This window comes from Hemiscyllium ocellatum, chromosome 17 (assembly GCF_020745735.1).
Source record: "Hemiscyllium ocellatum isolate sHemOce1 chromosome 17, sHemOce1.pat.X.cur, whole genome shotgun sequence".
NCBI classification, from domain to species: Eukaryota; Metazoa; Chordata; class Chondrichthyes; order Orectolobiformes; family Hemiscylliidae; genus Hemiscyllium; species Hemiscyllium ocellatum.
The window spans coordinates 47148147-47171128 of record NC_083417.1 but is presented as its reverse complement, the minus strand read 5'-3'; the positions used below and the strand labels follow the sequence as shown (position 1 = coordinate 47171128).

The window sequence follows — 22982 nt, the reverse complement described above, 5'->3', positions numbered from 1 at the left end:
AGTTGCTTGGATGGCCACTTTAGTCATGCAAGTCCCCATCATCTTCAGTGGGCAGAAGAGTTGCCGGTTTTAGGATGGTGCAGCACTTACTAATGATAGAGGGATCCGACTAGTGCGCGGCTTCTTACCAGGTAGTTTGGGCTACAATGAGATGTTGAGTAGCTAAGGAGGTAAGTAGTGAGTCCACAACATGTGGAACATGTAGAGTGACCTTCTGGCCCAGAGTGATGGATTGGGATGACAAGACGCATGATAGGATGCCGCCACTGCTCCCAGGCAGGCAGGAAGTTCTCTGGAGACCAGATCCAGCTGAGTGCTATAATAGTCAACGGTGTGGTATCTGTTGCCATGTAACTGAGTCAGGACTGCCTGAGACAATCTTTTCGACTTGAAGGCAAACAGATGGAAGGTCTTGGCATAATCAGGTAAACTCGATGTAGGTGTGCTGGCGAGGGTGGATTTAAGACAGTCAGAGGCTGACTCCACTGCCAAAGTCCATACGAGTTGGTCCAGGGCAGAATGACCAAATAAGTCTTGTAGAGTTCGGCTCAGCTCAGCATACCCAGGAGTCCACTGTTGGCAGTAACCTGTCATTCCTAAAAATTGTACTAAGTCTCTTTTGGTGGTAGGTTTGGGAATCTTGAGGATAACTTCAATGCATTGACAGGACAGCAGTCGCTTGTTTCCGTCCAATACATGGCTAAGGTAGGTGACTGTGGTTTGACAGAATTGTAGCTTTTCTTTAGATGTCATTGGCTGACAAGGGTTATATTGAAATTACCTCAGGAGGGTGAGGTTGGCAATTTCAGAGGCCTGGTGATTAAGAGGGACAAGGAGGAAGTTATCCGCATACTGGATAAGGATAGAGCCACAGGTAAAACTGATGTCACCAAGGTCCTGCTTCAGGACACGTGAAAGGATGATGGGACTCTCCATTTAAGCCATGGGGAAAGCAGGTCCAAGTGTATTGCTTGCCTTGATTGGTGAAGGTGAAGAGGTATTGCGAGTCCTGGTGGATTGGAGTAAAGAATAATGTCCCATAGAGGTGCACAACCATATAGTATTTCGAGTCAGGTGGAATACAGTTGAGAATTGTGGCTGGTTTTGGGACCACTGGGAAAGCAGGGATGACAGAGGAATTCATGGCCCTAAATGTTTGGACGAAATGCTGGGTTTCTTCACTAACAAGTTGGATGTATTGCACAATCTGTCTGTAAGGATAATGACATCTTGCTGGAGGAGGTCAGTGGTGGGGCCGATCCCTACCTCAGCTTCCCGACTGAGTGGATACTGGGGCCTTCCAGGGTGTGGCTTGGCGGGGTCAATTATAATCTTAAAGAGCTCAACCAGTAAATTGCGCCCTACCTCGTTGGGGCAAGTTGCCCGTAGGATACTGGGGAACTGGGCCAGGAGATTAGAAGAGAGGTGGTGCTGGGAGCACTTGAGATGATGTGGCATTCAAATCTGAGTGTCATGGCGTACCTTTTAGCGGGTACAAGTGTCAATTGCAGGAAATGTTCAATGAGCGTATCTACTGTGCTGTCATCAACCTGCAGGGTGGCTGTGATTGTAACGTGTAAATCATGGGGCCCAGATCCTCTACCTCGAATCAGAGCGCGACGTTAAGAATATAGTGGAGCGGTGTTGAAAGAGGCATTGGGAGGCAGAAAGACGCAGAAGGCAATACCTTCCTTTCAGACACAAAAAAAAAGGAAAAGTCATAAAGAAAGATTCACTGATCTTGCCAGTGGTCCTTGCCTCATATTCCTAGTTTAAAAATTCCTGAAGAAGGGCTTATGCCCGAAACGTCGAATCTCCTGTTCCTTGAATGCTGCCTGACCTGCTGCGCTTTTCCAGCAACACATTTTCAGTTCATAGTTCTGGTGGTAACCAAGAATATCATAATACGCAGTACAGTGGAAGTGGCAGTGCCATGTGGAAGTGTCCAGAATGTTTAACTGCAAGTGAGACCAGATCTGAGGGAGATCCAACAGTCATAGAAGTGCCTGGAGAATGGATGGAGGGAAGGTCTTATTAATCACATACCACCAGACAATGGGGCATGAGCCACTAATAACTTACTATAGAAAGAAATAGGCATTACTGTAATGTTGCAATGGAACCTGCAACTCCATGCCCGTTGATTGCAAACAAGGGAACATTCTAGTTTGTAGAGCAGATCTCATCCCAGGAGATTGCAAGGAACATTGTCTGCAATCAAAAATTGGTGTTCCCCAGTCCAGCCTGGTATGCTGGACATGGGTAGGTCAATGGCTGTCCTGTAGCCCCACAATCGTAACAGTCTTATCTGTATGACACAGAGAAGGGCAATCCATGATTTTCAGAGTAGAATAGGCGGCTTCAATGTCTACCAAGAAAGTCAGAGGTTTTCCCTTAACAGTGACAGAAACAAATGGCTCCTTGGGTTGTAATGATTCACGTTGAATGAGTTGAAAGGGTGACATTCTATCTTTTATCTGGGAATGGCACCTTTTATGGTTGCTATCATAGGTAGTGAGGGTGGGGAAAAGGGTTGGTGATAGTAATAGGGACGACATTCCCCTCTGAGCCATTTGGGCAATACCTTACCCACATACAGGTTGGCCACATACAAAGCAATTTCCATCCTGTGGGCTGGGTCTTTGGGTCTATCCACCCTCGTTCCCGACCTCAGTGATTCCTTGGATGGTCATGGGACGGTTTAGTGGCCCCAGCAAGAAGGTTGCAATCAGACCACTCCTTATCCTTTTGTTGCTGATGCTCTAACTGGCACTGTCCGCATTGCAAAATACTTGAGATTTCATTCAAATTAGCTATAGCTTCCCATCCAACAGGGTGCAAAACATTTGCTTCATACATGATTGCAGCCTGTTTACAATAATACTTACAAGGGCAGGTGTCCCCACTTCTCGCTCAGTAACCAAATATTGCTCAAAGGCTACGTGCAGCTGCTCAACATAGTCACCCACATCTTCATTTGTCTGTTGCATAGTTCCATGAGTCTTTCCCTAATGTACACTTTTTGGGTAGCTCTCACCCAAAACTTTCTTCAGACCTTCCCACAATTGTGTTAAAAGTTCCTCATTACAGGGGCCCTACAGCCAGTTACTTTTACCCTTAACCTGTCTCCATTTATTGGTGTCCAAATAAGCGTCCATCATCAATTCAATATCTTCACAATTTGGGTTGTAATATTTACGTGAGCTTTCTAACTTTTGTAGGAACTCTTCAATGTTTATTTTTGGTTGGGCACACTTTCGACAATTCTTGAAGTTCCCCCTGAGATTGCTAACCCTTTGGCTTGAAGCACAGGTCTTGGGTCCGTGCCTTGTCAGTAAATGAACCAGCTGTGACATAAAAAAGGTAGAGACTTTTATCCCTTTGGTTTGTTTGCCAGTAAGATTTGGGGTTTGTGACCTGTGGTCAAGTACGAGGCAAGCCAATCAGTAGAGACGTTAGTAAAGAAGTAAGTACGGTGAGTGAAGTTACAGAGAAAAGGGTTTAGAGTCCCCTTAATCAGACAATAGGGCATGAGCCACTAGTAACTTGCTGTAGGAGGGCATAGGTATTGCCGTAATGTTGCAATGGAGAGCAGCCAGAAGTGACGGTATACATCGGTACCAATGACATAGGTAGAGAAAGGGATGAGGACCTGAAGAAATAATATGGGATGTTAGGATGGAAGCTAGAAGGCAGGACAAGCAGAGTAGTAACCTCAGGATGGATACTGATGCCACGTGCTGGTGAGGCTAGGAGTAGAGAGTAAGTGCAGGTGAACACATTGCTACAGGGCTGGTGTAGGGTGGAGGGCTTGAGATATGTGGATTGTTGTGATACCTTCTGGGGAAGGTGGAACCTGTACAAGAAGGATGGGTTGCACTTGAACTATCTTGGAGGGGCACCAATATCTTGGACGGGAGGTTTGCTAGAGCTCTTCGGGAGGATTGGCGGTTGGGTGGGAACCGGAGCTACGAATCAGATGATGGAGTATGTAGTGAACAGCCAGATACAGTGAGCAAAGAGTCTGTGAGGACAGATAGGCACTTGATAGAACAAAGGTGCAGTCAGTTTGATGAAGATTGTCTACTTTTGTGTAAGAAGTATCAAGAATAAGGACGATGAACTTAAAGCATGGTTCAGTACTTGAAATTGTGATGTTGTGGCCATCACAGAGACTTAGATATTGCAAGGGCAGGAATGGTTGTTGAATGTTCCAGGATTTAGATGTTTCATATACTTATATTCAACTTCCGCCACCAGGAAGAAAGGAAATCCCCAAGTGGCCAGTGACAAGCAGTACCCTTCTCATCAAAGGGCAATAATGCGAAATCAAAAAAGTAGGGTAGTGATTAAATCAAAATAAATTTGGAAGGGGAAATAAAGCACTGCACTCCCTGTGTTGCCCACCTCTCCCTGAACAGCTCGAGGGGTTTAGATGTTTCAAAAGGAATAGGGGAGGGGAGGTAAAAGAGGTGGAGGGGTGGCATTGCTAATTAGGGATAGTATCACAGCTGCAGAAAAGGAGTCATGGAGGAGGGTTTGTCTACGGTGTCAGTATGCATGGAAGTCTGAAACAGGAAAAAAGTAGTCACTTTATTGGGAGTTTTCTACATACCCCACAATAGCAACAGAGACATGGAATAGAAGATTGGGAGGCAGATTTTGGAAAGGTGCAAAAGTTGTCATGGGTGACTTTAATTTCCCTAATATTGATTGGAACCTCCTTAGTTCAAACAGTTTGGATTGAGCGGTTTTTGTCAGGTGTGTCCAGGAAGGGTACCTGACTCAATATGTAGATAGGCTGACTAGAAGGAAGGCCATATTGGGTTTGGTGCTTGGCAACGAACCATGCCGAGTGTCAGATCTCTCGGTGGGAGAGCATTTTGGTGGTAGTGATCACAGCTTCCTGACCTTTACTATGCTTATAGAAAGGGATAGCAGCAGACAGTGTGGGAAAGTATTTAATTGGGGGAACCTAAATTGGGAACAGATGTTCTCAGGGAAATGCATAATAGAAATGCCGAGGTTGTTAAGGGAGCACTTGCTGATCGTGCTGGACAGGTTTGTCACACTGAGGCAAGGAAGGGATGGTAGGTTGAAAGAACCTTGAGTGACCAGGGGCGTGGAACATAAAGTCAAGAGGAAGAAGGAAGCTTACTTAAGGTTGAGGAAGCAAGGATCAGACATGGCTCTAGAGGATTAAGACATAACCAGGAAGGAACTGAAGAATGGACTTTGAGCGATAGAAGGAGGCATGAAAAAGCTTTTGCAGGTAGGATTAAGGAAAACCCTAAGACATTCTACACTTGCGTGTGAAGCAGGAGGTTGGCCAGAGTAAGGGTAGGGCTGATCAGGGATAGCGGAAGCAACTTGCACCTGGTGTTGGAGGTGATAGGGGAGGTCCTTAATTAATACTTTGTTTTAGATTTCATTACTGAGAGGGACCTTGACATTCCTGAGGACTGGTGTGTTTGAACAGGTTGATGTTAAAAAGGAGGATGTGCTGAAAATTTTGAAAATCATTAAGGATTGATAAATCCTCTGGGCCAGATGGGATATACCTAGGTTACTACAGGAAGCGAGGGAAGAGATTGCTGCGCCTTTGGCGATGATCTTTGCATCCTCACTGTCCGATGGAGTAGTACCAAATGATTGGAGGATGGCACATGTTATTTCCCTGTTGAAGAAAAGGAAAAGGAACGATCGTGGGAATGACAGATCAGTCAGTCTCACATCTGTGGTGGGTAAAGTATTGAAGAGGATTCTGAGAGAGAAGATTTATGATTACTTTAAAAAACCATAGTTTGATTAGAAATGGGCAGAATGGCTTTGTGAGGGGCTGGTCATGCCTCATGAACCTTATTGAATTCTTTGAGGACGTGACAATACACTGATGAACGTAGAGCAGTGGACGTGGTATACATGGATTTTAGCAAGGCATTTGATAAGGTTCCTAATGGTAGGCTTATTCAGAAAGTAAGGAGGCATGGGATACAGTGAAATTTGGATGTTTGGATACAGAATTAGCTAGCCCATAGAAGACAGAGGGTGGTGATTGTTTGATAGAATGTATTCAGCCTGAGGCTTGGTGACCAGCGGTGTTCTATAGGGATCGGATCGGGGACCTCTACTCTTTGTGATTTTTGTAAATCACATGGATGAGGAAGTGAAAGGGTGGGTTACTAAGTTTGCCAATGACACGAAGGTTGGTGGAGTGGTAGATAGGTTGGAGCTGTTGGTAGGTTACAGTGGGACATTGACGCGATGTACAACTGGGCTGATAAGTGGCAGGTGGAATTCAACCTGGAAAAGAGTGAAGTGATTCACTTTGGAAGGTGGAATTTGAATGCAGAATACAGGGTTAAAGGCAATATTTGCAGCAGTGTAGAGGAACAGAAGGATCTTGGGGTCCACGTGCATAGATTCTTCAAGGTTCTCTCCCAAGTTGGTAAGGTTGTCAAGAAGGCATATGGTGTGTTGGCTTTCATTAGCAGTGGGATTGTGTTTAAGAGACGCGAGGTACTGCTGCAGCTCTGTAGAGCCCTGGTTAGACCACACTTGGAATATTGTGTTCGGTTCCAGTCGCCTCATTCTCGAAAGGATGTGGAAGTTTTAAAGAGGGTGCAGAGGAGATTTATCAGGATGCTGCCTGGACTGGAGGGCTTGTCTTATGAAGTAAGGTTGAGGGAACTAGCACTTTTCTCATTTGAAGCGAAGAAGGATAAGAGGTGACTTGATCGAGGCGTACAAGATGATGAGAGACATAGATATCCAGAGCCTTTCCCAGGACAGAAATGGCTGTGGCGGTGGGGGCATAATTTTAAGGTGATTGGAGGAAGTTTCAGGGGAGATGTCAAAGGTAGGTTCTTTACGCAGAGTGGTGGTGCGTGGATTGTACTGCCAGCAATGGTAGTAGAGTCAGATACATTAGGGACATTTAAATGACTCTTGGATAGGCACAAGGATGATAGTACAACAAAGAGTATGTAGGTTAGTCTGATTTTTGAGTAGGAAAAAAGGTTGGCACAACATCAAGGACCGAAGGCCCTGTACGGTGCTGTACTGTTCTATGTTCTTTAAAGGGGAGTGCTTGGAGCCCACCTGCGGGAAAAGGAGTCAGGGGTCCCGATTTTGGTTAGACTGCATGGAGGCTGTTGTGGGACCTGGGATCCAATAGTTTAATGGACCTGGGATCTGCCCACTGGATCTGAGACCCCAATATATGATTTTACTACTAAATTAAATTTAATAACGAAGAAAGGACGTGCAGTTTGAATGATTACATGATCGCAACAGTATGGGCACGTATGAATTTGTCTGTCAGCTCTCAACAGAATGGGGATCGATGTCTCTCATGAGGCGCACCCTCAGAAGTGAACACATTTGGCATGCATGTATGCCCATTACAGGCCTGATTCCATAAAATTTGTTGACAAATGGGTGAAATGGATACAGAAGACAGAGAAGCTATTTCCCCAAATGGCATGTTTAATTCCGATTGCTTAATACATCTAGCAGATATCCTAGGACAAAGGGAGAATGAGAAAAAGAAAGAAATTGGGTGGTCAGTTTATCATTTCTGGCTGACCAAATCTAAACGAAAAGAGGAATCAGTATGGAAAAGTAGAGAAGTTGGGAATAGGAAGAAAATTGAAAAGGACAATAGGGGAGAGCCAAAGAAGATATAATAAGTCCAGACCCAAACATCAAAATGATGAAAAGAGTCAGACTTGAGATTGGGAGGACTGGCATCAATGGTACAATGTAAGACAGAGACAGGCCAAGATCAACAACCCGCTGACCCTTCTCCCCCAATCTCAAGTTCCCAAATTGTTCCTCCTCCACCTTCTGACCCTGACCCCATGGCCAATCCACAGGGTCATCAACCTGCCTCGACCACCATACCTGGGTGAGGGAATGACGCCTCTTACCTGGGTAACAAGTCATTCTTTAGCCCGGTTGCAAAACATACCTGTTCCCAAGTGACAGGCAGAAGCAGACTGGTCCGTCACTCATTTTTGCATGCATTTCCTGGTCCAGATGGCCAGACCATCCAGGTCTACCAGCCCTGGACACCCTCCAAGTTACAGGGTATAGTCGAAAATAAAATTCAATACAAGGGAGGCCAATAGACACATCACTGTACTGCAAGGGCAGGCAGACACATCAGCTGAGGTCAATTTTATTTTACCTGACAGGTACATGCTCACATTTTTATGATGCAGAATATTATTTTGTTCACTTTGGCTTCTGGTAGGGTTTTGGAACCTTTTAGATTAATCGACATGTACCTGAAACTCTTCTGTACTTTGGATATGAACGGAGTTTGTGTGCTTGGTCTCTACATTATTCATTTAGCAGTCCTTCTCTGACCTAGTGACTGCCCTCTAAAGTGGTACAATTCTTCAACAAGCTGAAATTTGAAGTCGTAGTTTAGTTATTGTAGTTTATGAAGTGAAACAACCACCTACAAATGAAAGAGTAACCGAAGGATAACCAGCTGAAAGGAAACTTACTGAAGATGCAAGAATACTTTAGTATGTGAACTTAGGCTACTTTAGCAGACTTTTGAACATCTATGTATTAGACATTAATTTGTTAGTGCTTTCCAAAAAGTGTTCAATCTAACTATTTTCACAATTCCTGTTACCATTCAAATTAGTATTAGCAATAAGCCCTTTGATATTGTTGCCAGAGATCTACTTGATGAATCCTACAATATTATTAATAGCTAGATTTTATCATGCCTTACAGGAAGTTTCATGTGAAAATGTTTGTGAATGTGCATATCAAATATACAGGCCTGTTTGCCAGATTTAGCAGCACAGTTTTACTGTACTTTGCCTGTATTAAAGTTAGTTGTGCAAGTTGATACATAATCTAAGAGAATTACAGAATGCCTCACATTTTTGTGGTTAAATACTTGGTTTGTCACTCAAAATGACCACAGATTTTCCTTGCTTAAATCTTTTCAGTGAACATTCTTAATTGCTAGATCACAAAGCTTTTTTTTTGGCAAATGAGTCCACTTCAAAATTTTCGATTCCAATCAATATTTTAAATGACATGTGGTCCATGACATTAACAATAATCTTGAAGTAGTACCACACACAAGCTTACTTGCTGTCACATAAATCTCAGAGGGTCTGGCTTCGTGGAAAACAATTATTGCACAGTGTTCCGACCATATATAAGGTCTTAATAACCATAATATCTGGTAATTCTTGGGAAATTTTCATTCTTTAGAGATTCATATTTGCAATTAGTTTGAAGATAAGTCCATTCTAGTCCATTATCAGTCAGAAAATGTAAATGAATCCTGGTACTAAAAATTATGACTTTTAAATCTCAAGGGCGAGTAACTGAGCTCCTTCTGCGAGATGAGTTAGTACCCATTTTTCTTGTGTGATTCATACAGCGAATTAAAATTGTATTGATTATAATTTCTTGTCAAATTTCACTTTTTGGAAGGATCTAATAGCTCCTACGCTATTTCATCAAAACTCCTTTTTCCCTATCCTATGACTTTTTGCCATGTGACTGTTTACTATCCCTTTTCCCTGCTCCACTATTGATGATGGAGAATTCAGACATCTCAGTAATACATTCTGACTTACCTCTTTTAAAGCAAGTGAACTTTTTTATCTGTTTTTAAAATACGTCTCAAAATTTATCTTTTTAACATATTGAAGCCCCTTTCAACACTTGCATCAAGTTCATTATTTCCTTTCTTCCTCTTTGCACACAATGGAACATTTCTGTACATAAGTTCCACTATATAAATGCAAACTGTTATACTTTGCTGGAATTCTTGAGCTCATCAATCTCCTTTCAATGTTCAGGCCTATGCTAACATCTTCTTCTAATGCATTACTGTTTTGCTAAAAATATAGCACTTAGCATTACTAGAAAACCTATTTAAAGATAAAACTAAAATAAAAGTGTGGGCTATAATCTCAATTACTTAATTTCTCAATTATTTGATAGAATTTTAACAAAACATTCTTGCATTAATTATTTAAGAATTTCACAACACAGGAGGCCTGCTGACCCAACCTGGCTGTGCTTTTCTTTGAAAGCGCTATTAATCCCACGCTTATCTTTCCCAGATCACTGTCAATATATACTTTTCAAATATGTTTTCAATTCCCTTGTTGCTACTGAATCTCCTATCACACTTCCTTGCAATTCCTTCTAGGTCATAGCAACACCGTGTAAATGTTTTCTCGAGCCTCTCTAGTTCTTTTGCAAATTATTTTCAAACAATGTCTTCCTGGTTACTGATGCATGCATTAATGTATTTATTTATACTTGTCTTCAATGTCATGTTGCAGGTATTGAACCATATTTGTTGAATAATAATTATTTGTTAATTGCATTGATCATTGGGAACACCTGTTCTCCCCCTACTCCCATTATGAGTAAGATTGTACTCCTATAAGGCAAAGAAAATAACTGAGCAAGGGTTACTGGACCCAAAATGTTAACTCTGCTTTCTCTCCACAGGTGTTGCCAGATCTGCTGAGTTTTTCCAGCAATTTCTGTTTTGTTTCTAATGTTCAGCCTCCGCAATTCTTTGGTTATTTGTTTACTGCTTTACTCCAGTTTAGTAAGATATGCTATTTGCTACCATTTGATTTTCATCATCATCTACTGATAGATTGGGAGTATACTCCATCAGACCAAGGTTCAGGGTATAAACCAATTGATTATTTATTTAATATAGAATATTTTACGTGCAAAGTACTCCGTCCAAGAATATATTGACAAAATTTTATATTAAATTAATTATTTCAAATACAACAACATACTTCTCTCCTAAATTCAGCATTATTTGAACTTGGAAAATATTTCCTTAGTTACATTTACACATGAAAACAAAAACAAAGTTCTCTTGACTGACTGCAGAATAATTCCTGTCATATAAATTCATCCACAGAATTTTATTCCAAATCCTTCGAGGGCGGTCTGAAACAAAATTCCATTAATACAACGTGCATTTCCATGTAACTGCAATGAGATTGAATAATTGGTCACTAGATTTGATGGTTTGTACAAGTTAAAAGTGACTTTTATTCATTCAACTAATGGTAAGAAATTGATAACATGCCTGTGCATTCAATGTAAATTAAATTCCTGTTGTATAAATTAAGTTCGTGCAGGAACAAGTCACAGACTTGGTAATTGTAAGTGTTAAACTACAGGTAGTTCTCCTATAATGCTGTAATTGTCTTCCCACATGACGGCATATATAGAAAATCATGCAGTAGAAATAATGGGGCCTATGAACCACCAAAAATACCAATAAAAATCGAAACAAAAATAATAGTTAGCCTAACACAAATGATAGCACAGTCTTAAGTAAATTTTGACCTACTGTAACTGACCTGTTGAATGGTACCATATAGTGCTCTTCATCAGAATCTTCAACTGATACTATCAATTAGCATCTATATCTGCTGGCTGCACTACATTCATTCCAGCCAATCTCCTGATCCCATCCAGTGGTAACGCTGCACAAGTCAGATCGCAGAATGAAAACTGGCTTGATAGATCATGGGCTGAATCTTAATTTCTTTCACTAAGTATCAATTTTGTCAGGTTTTTAAGATGGTTTCACATTGTGATGCTTGGGGACATCTATCACCCTATTTTACAAAACCCACCTGATTTATTACCTAACCCACCCTTTGGTGCCCCTCCACACATTCTAACACCATTACACCATGTGCCATTTCCAAAACAATTCACCACTTCCTGAATATCCCAAAACTGACCAACATCTTTGGTACAGCACCGTCTTTAAAAAGGTATTGTGCATCCAGACAAGAGCTGTCAGTCCACAGCTGCCCTGCATGGTTTCTGATATTGGCCCTGGATGTAGCAGACAATGGAAATGTGGTACCTCGCTTTTGTGGGCAGGGACATGGAGATGCTGCTGATGGGGATGGGATGATGCAGAGACAAGATGTCCTTTTCCCCCAGGCCAAGAAAAAAACCCACTCTACTGGAACCACGCCAACCTGGACTAAGGTTACCATCCAGGCCAGTGCCATCTCAGCCATCTGAAGGAATGCACAGAACATAGGAAGACAATCAATGGCCTTTTCCACTCTGCCATGGAAGTGCCAGCATGTCCTTGTTGATACCTCACACTGACTATCTCTGCTCCTGTACCCACCATTTCCAGCAACATCTTCCCCATTCACTCTCAAGCTCACTAACATCTGACCTTGACTAGCCCTGAATCTGTTCTGATCAGACTGGTGCTGGAAAAGCACAGCAGGTCAGGCAACATCCGAGGAGCAGGAAAATCGACATTTCAGGCAAAAGCCCTTCATCAGCAACTCTGGTTTCCAGCATCTGCAGTCCTGACTTTTGCCTAGCTGAATCTGTTCTGCACAGCCTACTCACCCTCTCAGGACATCACCAAACATGCACCAAAAGTAACAAATGTGCCATCCATCTTTCCCACCCTCACCCACTATGTGTAGGGTTTCCCAACTCTGACTACCCTGAGCAGCTGACTGACCATGTCCAAGCTTCTGTACTGGTATTTTTGTTTTACAGTTGGTTAGCATAGTGATTAGTCGCTGAAACAAATTATAACATGAGTCTGCAGATATTTCTTAATATCTAAATATATTTTTAACCAAAAAGAGGGAAAAACGTTCTTAGTACAAATAACGCCATGCTTCAAATTACTCCTCTACGCTGTCTTTTTACTGTTAGTCAATTCAAATGGAATTCCACTCTTTAAGTTTTCAAATTAACAGATTGCACCAGCTTCTTGTCATCAAGCTATAGAGACATTTTCACTGTTTTCCCTAGAACATCGGAGGCTGAGGGGTGACCTTATAGAGGTTTATAAAATCATGAGCGGCACGGATCAGATAAATAGACAAAGTCTTTTCCCTGGGGAGGGGAGTCCAGAACTAGAGAACATAGTTTAGGGTGAGAGGGGAAAGATATAAAAGAGATCGAAGGGGAAACTCTTTAATGCATATGGAATGAGCTGCCAGAGGAAGTGGTAGAGGCTAGTACAATTGCAACATTTAAAAGGCATCTGGATGGGTATTTAAAAAGGAAGGGTTTGGAGGGATTTGGGCCAGGTGCTGGCAGGTGGAACTAGATTGGGTTGGGATGGGAACAACCTCTCAGTCCAACTCGTCCGTGCTGACCAGATATCCCAACCCAATCTAGTCCCACCTGCCAGCACCCAAACCCTTCCTATTCATACACCCATTCAGATACATTTTAAGTGTTGCAATTGTACGAGCCTCCACTACTGTTTCTGGCAGCCCATTCCACACACACCTCTCCCTATAGCTCAAATCCTGCAACTCAATCAACATCCTTGTAAATCTTTTCTGAACCCTTTCAAGTTTCACAACATCCTTCCAATAGGAAGGAGACTAGAATTCCACGCAATATTCCAAAAATGGTCTAACCAATGTCTTGTACAGCTGCAACATGACCTTCCAACTCCTGTACTCAATACTCTGACCAATAAAGGAAAGCATTCCAAATGCTGCCTTCACTATCCTATCTACCTGCGACTCTACTTTCAAGGAGCCATGAACCTGCACTCAGCACCACTCCCTAGAACCTTACCATTAAGTGTATAAGTCCTGCTAAGATATGCTTTCCCAAAATGCAGTACCTTGCGTTTAACTTAATTAAACTGCATCTGCCACCCCTTAGCCCATTGGCTCATCTGATCAAGATCCCATTGTAATCCGAGGTAACCTTTTTCACTGTCCGCTACACCTCCTATTTTGGTGTCATCCACAAACTTACTGACTATACCTCTCAAGCTCACATCCAAATAATTTATGTAAATGACAAAACATAGTGGACCCAGCGCCAATCCTTGAGGCACTCCACTGGTGACAGGCCTCCAATCTGAAAAACAAACCTCCACCACCACCTTCTGTCATCTACCTTTTAAGCCAGTTCTGTATCCAAATGGCTAGCTCTCCCTATATTCCATGAGATGTAACCTTGCTGACCAGTCTCCCATGGGGAACCTTGTTGAAAGCCTTACTGAAGTCCATATAGATCATGTCTACCGCGCTGCCCTCATCAATCCTCTTTGTTACTTCTTCAAAAAACTCAATCGAGTTTGTGAGACATGACTTCCCACGCACAAAGTCATGTTGACTATCCCTAATCAGTCCTTGCCTTTCCAAGTAATGTGTACATCCTGTCCCTCAGGATTCCCTCCAACAACATGCCCACCACTGATGTCAGGCTCACTGGTCTATAGTTTCCTGGCTTGTCCTTACCACCTTTCTTAAACAGTGGCACCACGTTTGCCAACCTCCAGTCTTCTGGCACCTCACCTGTGACTATCGATGATACAAATATCTCAGCAAGAGGCACAGCAATCACTTCTCTAGCTTCCCATGAGTCCTAGGGTACAACTGATCAGGTCCTGGGGATTTATCCACTTTTATGTGTTTCAAGACATCCAGCACTTCTTCCTCTTTAATATTGACATTTTTCAAGATGTCACCATCTATTTCCCTACATTCTATATCTTGCATGTCCTTTTCCACAGTAAATACTGATGCAAAATACTCATTTAGTATCTCCCCCTCCCCTCCCATCTCCTGGCCTGCACACAAAGGCCGCCTCGCTGATCTTTGAGGGGCCCTATTCTATCTTTAATTATCCTTTTGTCCTTAATGTATTTGTAAAAACCCTTTTGATTCTCCTTAATTCTATTTGCCAAAGCTATTTCATGTTGCCTTTTTGCCCTCCTGATTTCACTCTTAAGTATATTCCTACTGCCTTTATACTCTTCTAAGGATTCACTCGATCTATCCTGTCTATCCCTGACATATGCTTCCTTCTTTTTCTTAACCAAACCCTCAATTCCTTTAGTCATCCAGCATTCTCTATACCTACCAGCTTTCCCTTTCACCATAATAGGAATATACTTTCTCTGGACTCTCATTATCTCATTTTTGGAGGCTTCCCATTTTCCAGCTGTCCCTTAAACTGCGAACATCTGCGCCCAATCAGCTTTTGAAAGTTCTTGCCTAATACCATCAAAATTGGCCTTTCTCCAATTTAGAACTTCAGCTTTTAGATCTGGTCTATCCTTTTCCATCACTATTTAAAAATAATAGAATTATGGTCTAACCCTCCTCTAACCAGAAGAAAAAGACTCTGTAAATTAAGGCTTTTATTTTTTCTTTTTCTTTCTTTTTCAAATATTTAAGTGCATTGTTTGGTTTTATTTAGTTGATATGATGAAGGGCTTTTGCCCGAAACATCAATTTCCTGCTCCTCAGACGCTGCCTGACCTGCTGTGCTTTTCCAGCACCACTCTAATCTAGTTGATATAAAGCTAAGCTTACAAGGGCAGGGGACCTCAGACCCGTGGCATGTGCCTCTTGCTTGATATGAGAGCTCAGGAACGTGGTTGACATTCCTGACTTTTACACTTGCAAGAAGTGTGTCCAGTTGCAGCTCTTGTTTGACTGCATGACTGCTCTGGAGCTGCGGATGGACTCACTATGGAGCATCTGCGATGCTGAGGATGTCATGGATAGCATGTTGAGTGAACTGTTCACACCGCAGTTTAGAATTGCTGAGGGAGACAATGAGTGGGTGACCAAAGACATAAAAAGAGTATGAAGGCAGTGCAGGTGTCCCCTGGGGTCATCTCCCTCCAAAACAGGTATATCGTTTTGGATACTGTTGGGGGTGATGACTTACCAGGAGAGGGCAGTAGTTGCCAAGATCATGGCACTGTGGTGGGCACTGCTGTTCAGAAGGGCAGGAAAAAGACTCATAGGACCATAGTCATAGGGGATTCTATTGTGAGGGGAGTAGGTAGGTGGTTCTGTGGCCGAAAACCGGACTCCCAGATGGTATGTTGCCTCCCAGGTGCTTGGGTCAGGGATGTCACTGATCGACTGCAGAGCATTCTAAAGGGGAGGGTGAACAGCCAGTTGTCTTGGTGCATTTTGCCACCTACGATATAAGTAAAAAATGAGATGAGGTCCGGAAAGGACAATTCAGGGAGCTAGGAGAGAAGTTAAAGAGGAGGACATCAAAGGTACTGATCTTGGGATTACTACCAGTACCATGTGATAGCCAGGGTAGAAATGAAAAAATAGGCAGGATGAACACGTGGTTTGATGGAGGTATAGGAGGGAGGGATTCAGATTTGTTGGACATTGGGACCAGTTCTGGGGAAGGTGGGAATATTACTCAAGGGACAGTCCATATCTGAACCAGACTGGAACCAATGTCCTTGGGGGAGTTTTTGCTACTGCTGTTGGGGAGGTTTGAAACTAATGTGGCAGGCAGCTGGGAACCAGAAGAGAAGACAAGTAGACAGCGAGGTGGAAACTGGAGACAGTAATAATCATGAAGATAGCATTAATAAAGGCAAGAGTAGGCAGACAGCAGATGAACGCAACAGAAATGGTGGCCTGAAGTGCATCTACTTTAATGCAAGGAGTGTAGTGTGTAAGGCAGATGAACTTAGGGCTTGGATTAGTGCCTGGGAGTGTGATGTTATTGCAATCACAGAGACTTGTTTGAAGGAAGGGCATGATTGGCAACTAAATGTTCCAGGATATAGACACAGGGAGTGAAGTAAAAGTGGGTGTGGAGTTGCATTGCTGGTCAGGGATGATATCACAGCTGAACTAAAGGAGGACACTATGGAGGGCTTGGGTAATGAGGCATTATGGGTGGAGCTGAGAAATAAGAAGGGTGCAGTTACACTGTTGAGACTGTATTATAGGGCTCCCAACTGAGCGTGAGGTAGAAGAACAAACTGGTAAACAAATTATGGAAAGATGTAGAGGCAATAGGGTAGTGGTGAGGGGAGATTTTAATTTTCCTAACATTGACTGGGATACATTTAGCGTCAGAGATCTGGATGGGGTTGAATTTGTAAGAAGCGTCCAGAGAGTTTTCTAGAGCAGTATGTCAATAGTCCGACAAGGGAAGGGGCCATATTGGACTTGGTATTGGGGAATGAGCCAGGTCAGGTGGTAGAAGATGCGGTGGGGGATTTCTTTGGGAACAGCGACCACAATTCTGTAAGTTTTAGAATATTCGTAGACAAAAAAGAGAGTGGTCCTAAGGGAAGAGTACTAAACTGGGCCAAGGCCAATTATATCAAAATTAGGCAAGAGCTGGGAAATGTGGATTGGACACAGCTATTTGAAGGGAAGTCCACATTTGATATGTGGGAGGCTTTCAAAGATAGTGCAGGATAGGCATGTCCTGTTGAAGGCAAAGGATAGGAAAGGCAAGATTCATGAACCATGGATGACAGGAGAAATCGTACAACTAGCCAAGAGGAAAATGGAAGCGTAAATGAGGTCCAGGCAGCTAAGAACAGAATGGGCCCTGGAGAAATATTGGACAAGTTTTGAACAAGGAATCAAGTGGGTCAAAAGGGGTCATGAAGTAAGACTATAAGACATAGGAGTGGAAGTAAGGCTATTCGGCCCATCGAGTCCACTCCACCATTCAATCATGGCTGATGGGCATTTCAACTCCACTTACCTGCATTCTCCCCGTAGCCTTTAATTCCTCGAGACATCAAGAATCTATCAATCTCTGCCTTAAAGACATTTAGCGCCCCGGCCTCCACTGCACTCTGTGGCAATGAATTCCACAGGCCCACCACGCTCTGGCTGAAGAAATGTCTCCCCATTTCTGTTCTGAATTGACCCCCAATTTTAAGGCTGTGTCCACGGGTCCTAGTCTCCTCACCTAACGGAAACAATTTCCTAGCATCCACTCTTTCCAAGCCATGTATTATCTTGTAAGTTTCTATTAAGTCTCCCCTTAATCCTCTAAACTCCAGTGAATACAATCCCAGGATCCTCCGCCGTACCTCGTATGTTAGACCAACCATTCCAGGGATCATCCGTGTGAATCTCCGCTGGACATGTTCCAGTGCCAGTATATCCCTCCTGAGGTGTGGGGACCAAAACTGGACACAGTACTCCAAATGGGGCCTAACCAGAGCTTTATAAAGTCTCAGTAGCATAACGGTGCTTTTATATTCCAACCCTCTTGAGATAAGTAACAACATTGCATTCGCTTTCTTAATCACGGACTCAACCTGCATGTTTACCTTTAGAGAATCCTCAACTAGCACTCCCAGATCCCTTTGTACTTTGGCTTTACAAATTTTCTCACCGTTTAGAAAGTAGTCTATGCTTTTATTCTTTTTTTCAAAGTGCAAGACCTCGCATTTGCTCACATTGAATTCCATCAGCCATTTCCTGGACCACTCTAAAGTAGCTTTAGTGAGCAGAATTAAGGAGAATCCCAAAGCACTTTATTTTTATATAAGAAGCAAAAGGGTAACTAGAGAAAGGATTGGTCCACTAAAGGATAATAGAGGAAGGCTGTGTGTCGAACCTGAGAGAATGGGTGAGATTCTGAATGATTACTTTGCATCAGTGTTCACTGAGGAGAGGAACATGATGATTGTTGAGATTAGAGGTAGAAGTTTGAGTAGTCTGGATCACATTGATATAAGTAGGGAAGATGTGTTGGGTAGGTTAGAGGTTATTAAGGTGGACAAATCCCCAGGACCGGATGGGATCTATCCCAGATTGCTTAGGGAGGTGAGAGAGGAAATAGCTGGGGCCCTGACAGATATCTTTGTGGCATCCTTAAACATAGGTGAGGTGCCGGAGGACTGGAAAGATGCTCCTGTTGTCCCCCTGTACAAGAAGGGTAGTGGGGATATTCTGGGTAACTACAGACCAGTGAGCTTCACGTCAGTGGTGGGAACATTGCTGGAGAAGGTACTGTCGGATAGGATCTATTTATATTTAGAAAAGAATGGGCTTATCAGTGATAGGCAACATGGTTTTATGGGGGCGGGGGGGGAGGGAGGGGCGAGATCATGCCTTACCAACTTAATAGAGTTCTTTTGAGGAAGTGACCAAGTTGATAGATGAAAGAAGGGCTGTTGATATCATATACATGGACTTTAGTAAAGTATTTGATAAGGTTCCCCATGGTAAACTAATAGAGAAAGTGAAGTCACATGGTTACAGGGTGTTTTAGCTAGGTAGATAAAGAACTGGTTGAGCAACAGGAGACAGGGAGTTTCTCGAAATGGAGAAAGGTGACCAGTGATATTCCACAGGGATCAGCGCTGGGGCCACTGTTGTTTGTGATTTACATAAATGATCTGGAAGATGGCACTGTTGGTATGATCAGCAAGTTTGCAGATGACACGAAGATTGGTGGAGTAGCAGAAAGCATTAAGGGACTGTCAAAGAATACAGGAGTATATAGACTGGAGAGGTGGGTGGAATAGTGACAGATGGAGATCAGTCCAGACAAATGTGAGGTGATGAATTTAGGCAAATCTAATTCTACAGCGAATTATACAATGAATGGAAGAGCCTTGGGAAAAGTTGATGAGCAGAGAGATCTGGAAGTGCAGGTCCATTGTACCCTGAAGGTTGCTGCACAGGTGGATAGAGTGGTCAAGAAGGCATATGGTATGCTTACCTTCATCAGACGGGTATTGAGGATAAGAGCTGGCAGGTCATGTTAAAATTGTACAAGACATTGGTTCGGCCACATTTAAAATACTGTGTACAGTGCTGGTAACACGTTACCAAAAGGACGTGGATGCTTTGGAGAGGGTGCAGAGAAGGTTTACGAGGATGTTTCCTGGTATGGAAGAGCGGTTGAGTAGGTTAGGTTTGTTTTCATTAGGAAAAAGGAGACTGAGGGGGGATCTGATTGAGGTTTACAGATTCATGTAGGGTATAGACAGGGTAGTTAGAGGTAAGTTTTTTTCCCAAGGTGAAGGATTCACTAACGAGAGGTCAAACTTTTAAGGTGAGAGGTGAAAAGTTCGAGGGGGATACACATGGCAAGAACTTTACACAGAGGGTGGTGGGTGTCTGGAACGCGTTGCCAGCAGAGGTGGTAGAGGCAGGCATGGTAGATTCACTTAAGGTGCATCTGGACAGATACATGAGTGGTGGGTAGCAGAGGGATACAGATGCTTATGAAGTGGGCGACAGGTTTAGACAGTAGATTTGGATCGGCTAAGGTTGGAGAGCCAAAGGGCCTGTTCCTAGGCTGTTAAATTTTATTTGTTTTTTTTGTTCTTTGTTCTTGGTCTCTGGCCCCAAAGTGCTCCCCCACTGACACCCCAGTCACCTGTCCTGCCTCATTTCCCAAGAGTAGGTCAAGTTTTGCACCTTCTGTAGTGAATCAGAAAATTTTCTTGTACATGCTTAATAAATTTCTCTCCAACTAAATCCTTGACACTATGACAGTCCCAGTCTATGTTTGGAATGTTAAAATCCCCTTTCATAACCACCCTCTTATTCTTACAGATAACTGAGATCTCCTTACAAATTTGTTTCTCAATTTCCCTCTGACAATTAAGGGGTCTATAATACAATTCCAGTAAGGTGATCATCCCTTTCTTATTTTTCAGTTCCAACCAAATAACTTCCCTGGATGTATTTCTGGGAATATCCTCTGTCAGTACAGCTGTAATGCTATCTCTTATCAAAAACACCACTCCCCCTTCCTCTCTTGCCTCCATTTCTATCCTTCCTGAAGCATTTGTACCCTGGAACAATAAGCTGCCAGTCCTGTCCATCCCTGAGCCATGTTTCTGTAATTGCTATGATATCCCAGTCCCATGTTCCTAACCGTGCCCTGAGTTCATCTGCCTTCCCTGTTAGGCCCCTTGCATTGAAATAAATGCAATTTAATTTCTCAGTCCTACCTTGTTCTCTGCTTTGTCCCTGCCTGCCCTGACTGGGCTTGCTTCTTTTCTCAGATTGATCTTCTTCCTCACTATCGCCCTGGATCCCACCTTACTAGTTTAAATCCTCCTGAGCAGTTGTAGCAAATCTCCTTGCCAGTGTATTAGTTCTCTTCCAATTTAGATGCAAACTGTCCTTCTTTTAATTATTTTTAAACTGTATCATGAGATTAGTGTAGATTCTAGTTATCGAAAGGTAAAATTTGAACTGCAACCAGAAAGTTTTTGTTGAGCCTTAAGTATATGGAATATGCTTCCAGAAAGAATGACAAAGGAACCTTAAGAACCTTTTAAGAAACAGCTCATTGCTAAAATGGACGATGTCTGGCATATTTTTAGATACATCAATTAAGATCCAGCAAAGGCATTCTTTATTGTTGTAACATGCCATATTCAGATAAACTATTGAGGTGGTAAGCTGGTATATTTTTGAAAGGTCTGATAATACTCAGCTCACTTTCTGATCCTTTGTAGCTCCATCTATGTTAATTGTTCTACTTAACAGTGTTGATCTGGAAAGTATCAAGAAACTAAAATGTTTCTGTTACCACAAAAATCCATTGCCACTAATAATATTATGTCACCCACCAGCTCTATTAAATAAGATTATGTGATAAATTAACTGCTTCAGTTGTTAAAATGTATTATTATTGTGAGCTATGTGAATTAATGTTTGAACATAGCTTTGCTTGGAAACAATGCTTGTATATTATTGTAATCTCTAATTACAGTTGCCAATTACTGCGTAAATTTCAACATTGGGTGCATATTTTTGACTTTGCAGGGGCTTCAGTATGAGGGAAAACATCTTGTAAAGGAAGAAACACCTGGGTTGGCAAATATTTAACAAATTTACTTGAGAGTAAGTGTCCAGATGTACAACAGGTGGTAAAGGCTTTAAAGCTGGAGTTAGTTATTTCATAATGCAGAACAAAGTGGCTCTAAGCTTTGTATCATAACTTATCTGCATCACAGATGAAAGGTTTTAGACAATGTAAGGATTAAACTAAATTTTTTTTTATCACCACTTTTAATATTCACAATATGTTTTGATTACTTTAACAACCTTAGCTTCAAAACACTGAATTGGAAGAAAAGCCATAAAAGTCAGATGACCCCAGCTGCTTGGTGATTAAATCCTAAAATGTTAAGGTACAAGGTGTGGATTTAAAAACCACTCAAATGTAATTTGTTCTCTTTCTTTCACAGACAATGTCGGGCCTATCTGATGAGACAGCAGGAGACCTCCCTGTGAAGGATGTCGGCATGAACCTGGCTGGAATTGGTGGCTTGCAAGGTTGGAGGCACCTGCTTGTCATTACTACAACATACTTTGATCAGTGGATCCATTAGTTTTACTTCATAATCTTTTCCTTTTATGGTATCATTGATCCAAATGGTCAGGGCTTACTGATTAAAGCCACTACTGCACATCAGCTGGTACTAATTGTGCCCTTCACGTGCCTTATGCAAGTAGTGATTGAGTCCTGTTTCATGATTCTCTGTCTCCATAACATCCTGTTACCATAAACAGAAGTCATTTTGATCACTATTTTAAAACTTACATTTCCTTTCTTCCCTTTTCTGTTCAGGAATTTTTATATGAAAAATGTTAAGATGACGTTCACTTAAAATGATTCCACATGGGATCAAGTTATTCTTGAATTCTTATTCACAATGAGTTGCCTAAAGCAACAGTGGAGTCAGTACGTGAAGTCAATGTATTTTTGAAACTTGTTGTTTGGTCTTATATGGTATCTTTGTTAAGTATATGATACCAACTAAATTGTGTAGCTTGCTTGTGATTGTTAATGTTCATGTCATAAACAATATCAGATAAGAATTACTAAATGGATATTGAGCTGCATTGAGGAAAGGAAGTGTGAATGTCTGAAAGAATGTGGAGTTTAACTTCAGAATTTCAACTTTTGGTGAGGTTCATAATTGAACTGCAGTTTGAAGAAAGACTTTGTTTCCATAACACGTATGTGAAAAGAGGGAAGAAGTTGTTATATTTGATGCGGATGGGAAATCAGACTGTGTATATTTTTAAGCTAGATGCAGAAAGATTGTATGGTTGGGGATTAATGAAATGTCCTAAAGTACACGTGGATCAAGAGAAATCTTTACCATATTTAAACACTTCCCTATATCAAAACTTCAAATCTCTTGAGCAAATCTG

At 42.2% G+C, this 22982-nt stretch overlaps 1 protein-coding gene across 4 annotated transcripts in view; it reads left to right on the top strand.

Moving 5' to 3' along the window:
* Positions 1-22982, top strand: part of rpgrip1l (RPGRIP1 like) — a 240230-nt gene that overhangs the window by 21195 nt on the left and 196053 nt on the right. For all 4 annotated transcript variants that reach the window (XM_060837720.1, XM_060837721.1, XM_060837723.1 and 1 more), the window contains exon 2: positions 22010-22097. In XM_060837720.1, coding sequence (XP_060693703.1) covers positions 22010-22097 — 88 coding nt within the window. The remainder of the gene's footprint in view (positions 1-22009; positions 22098-22982) is intronic.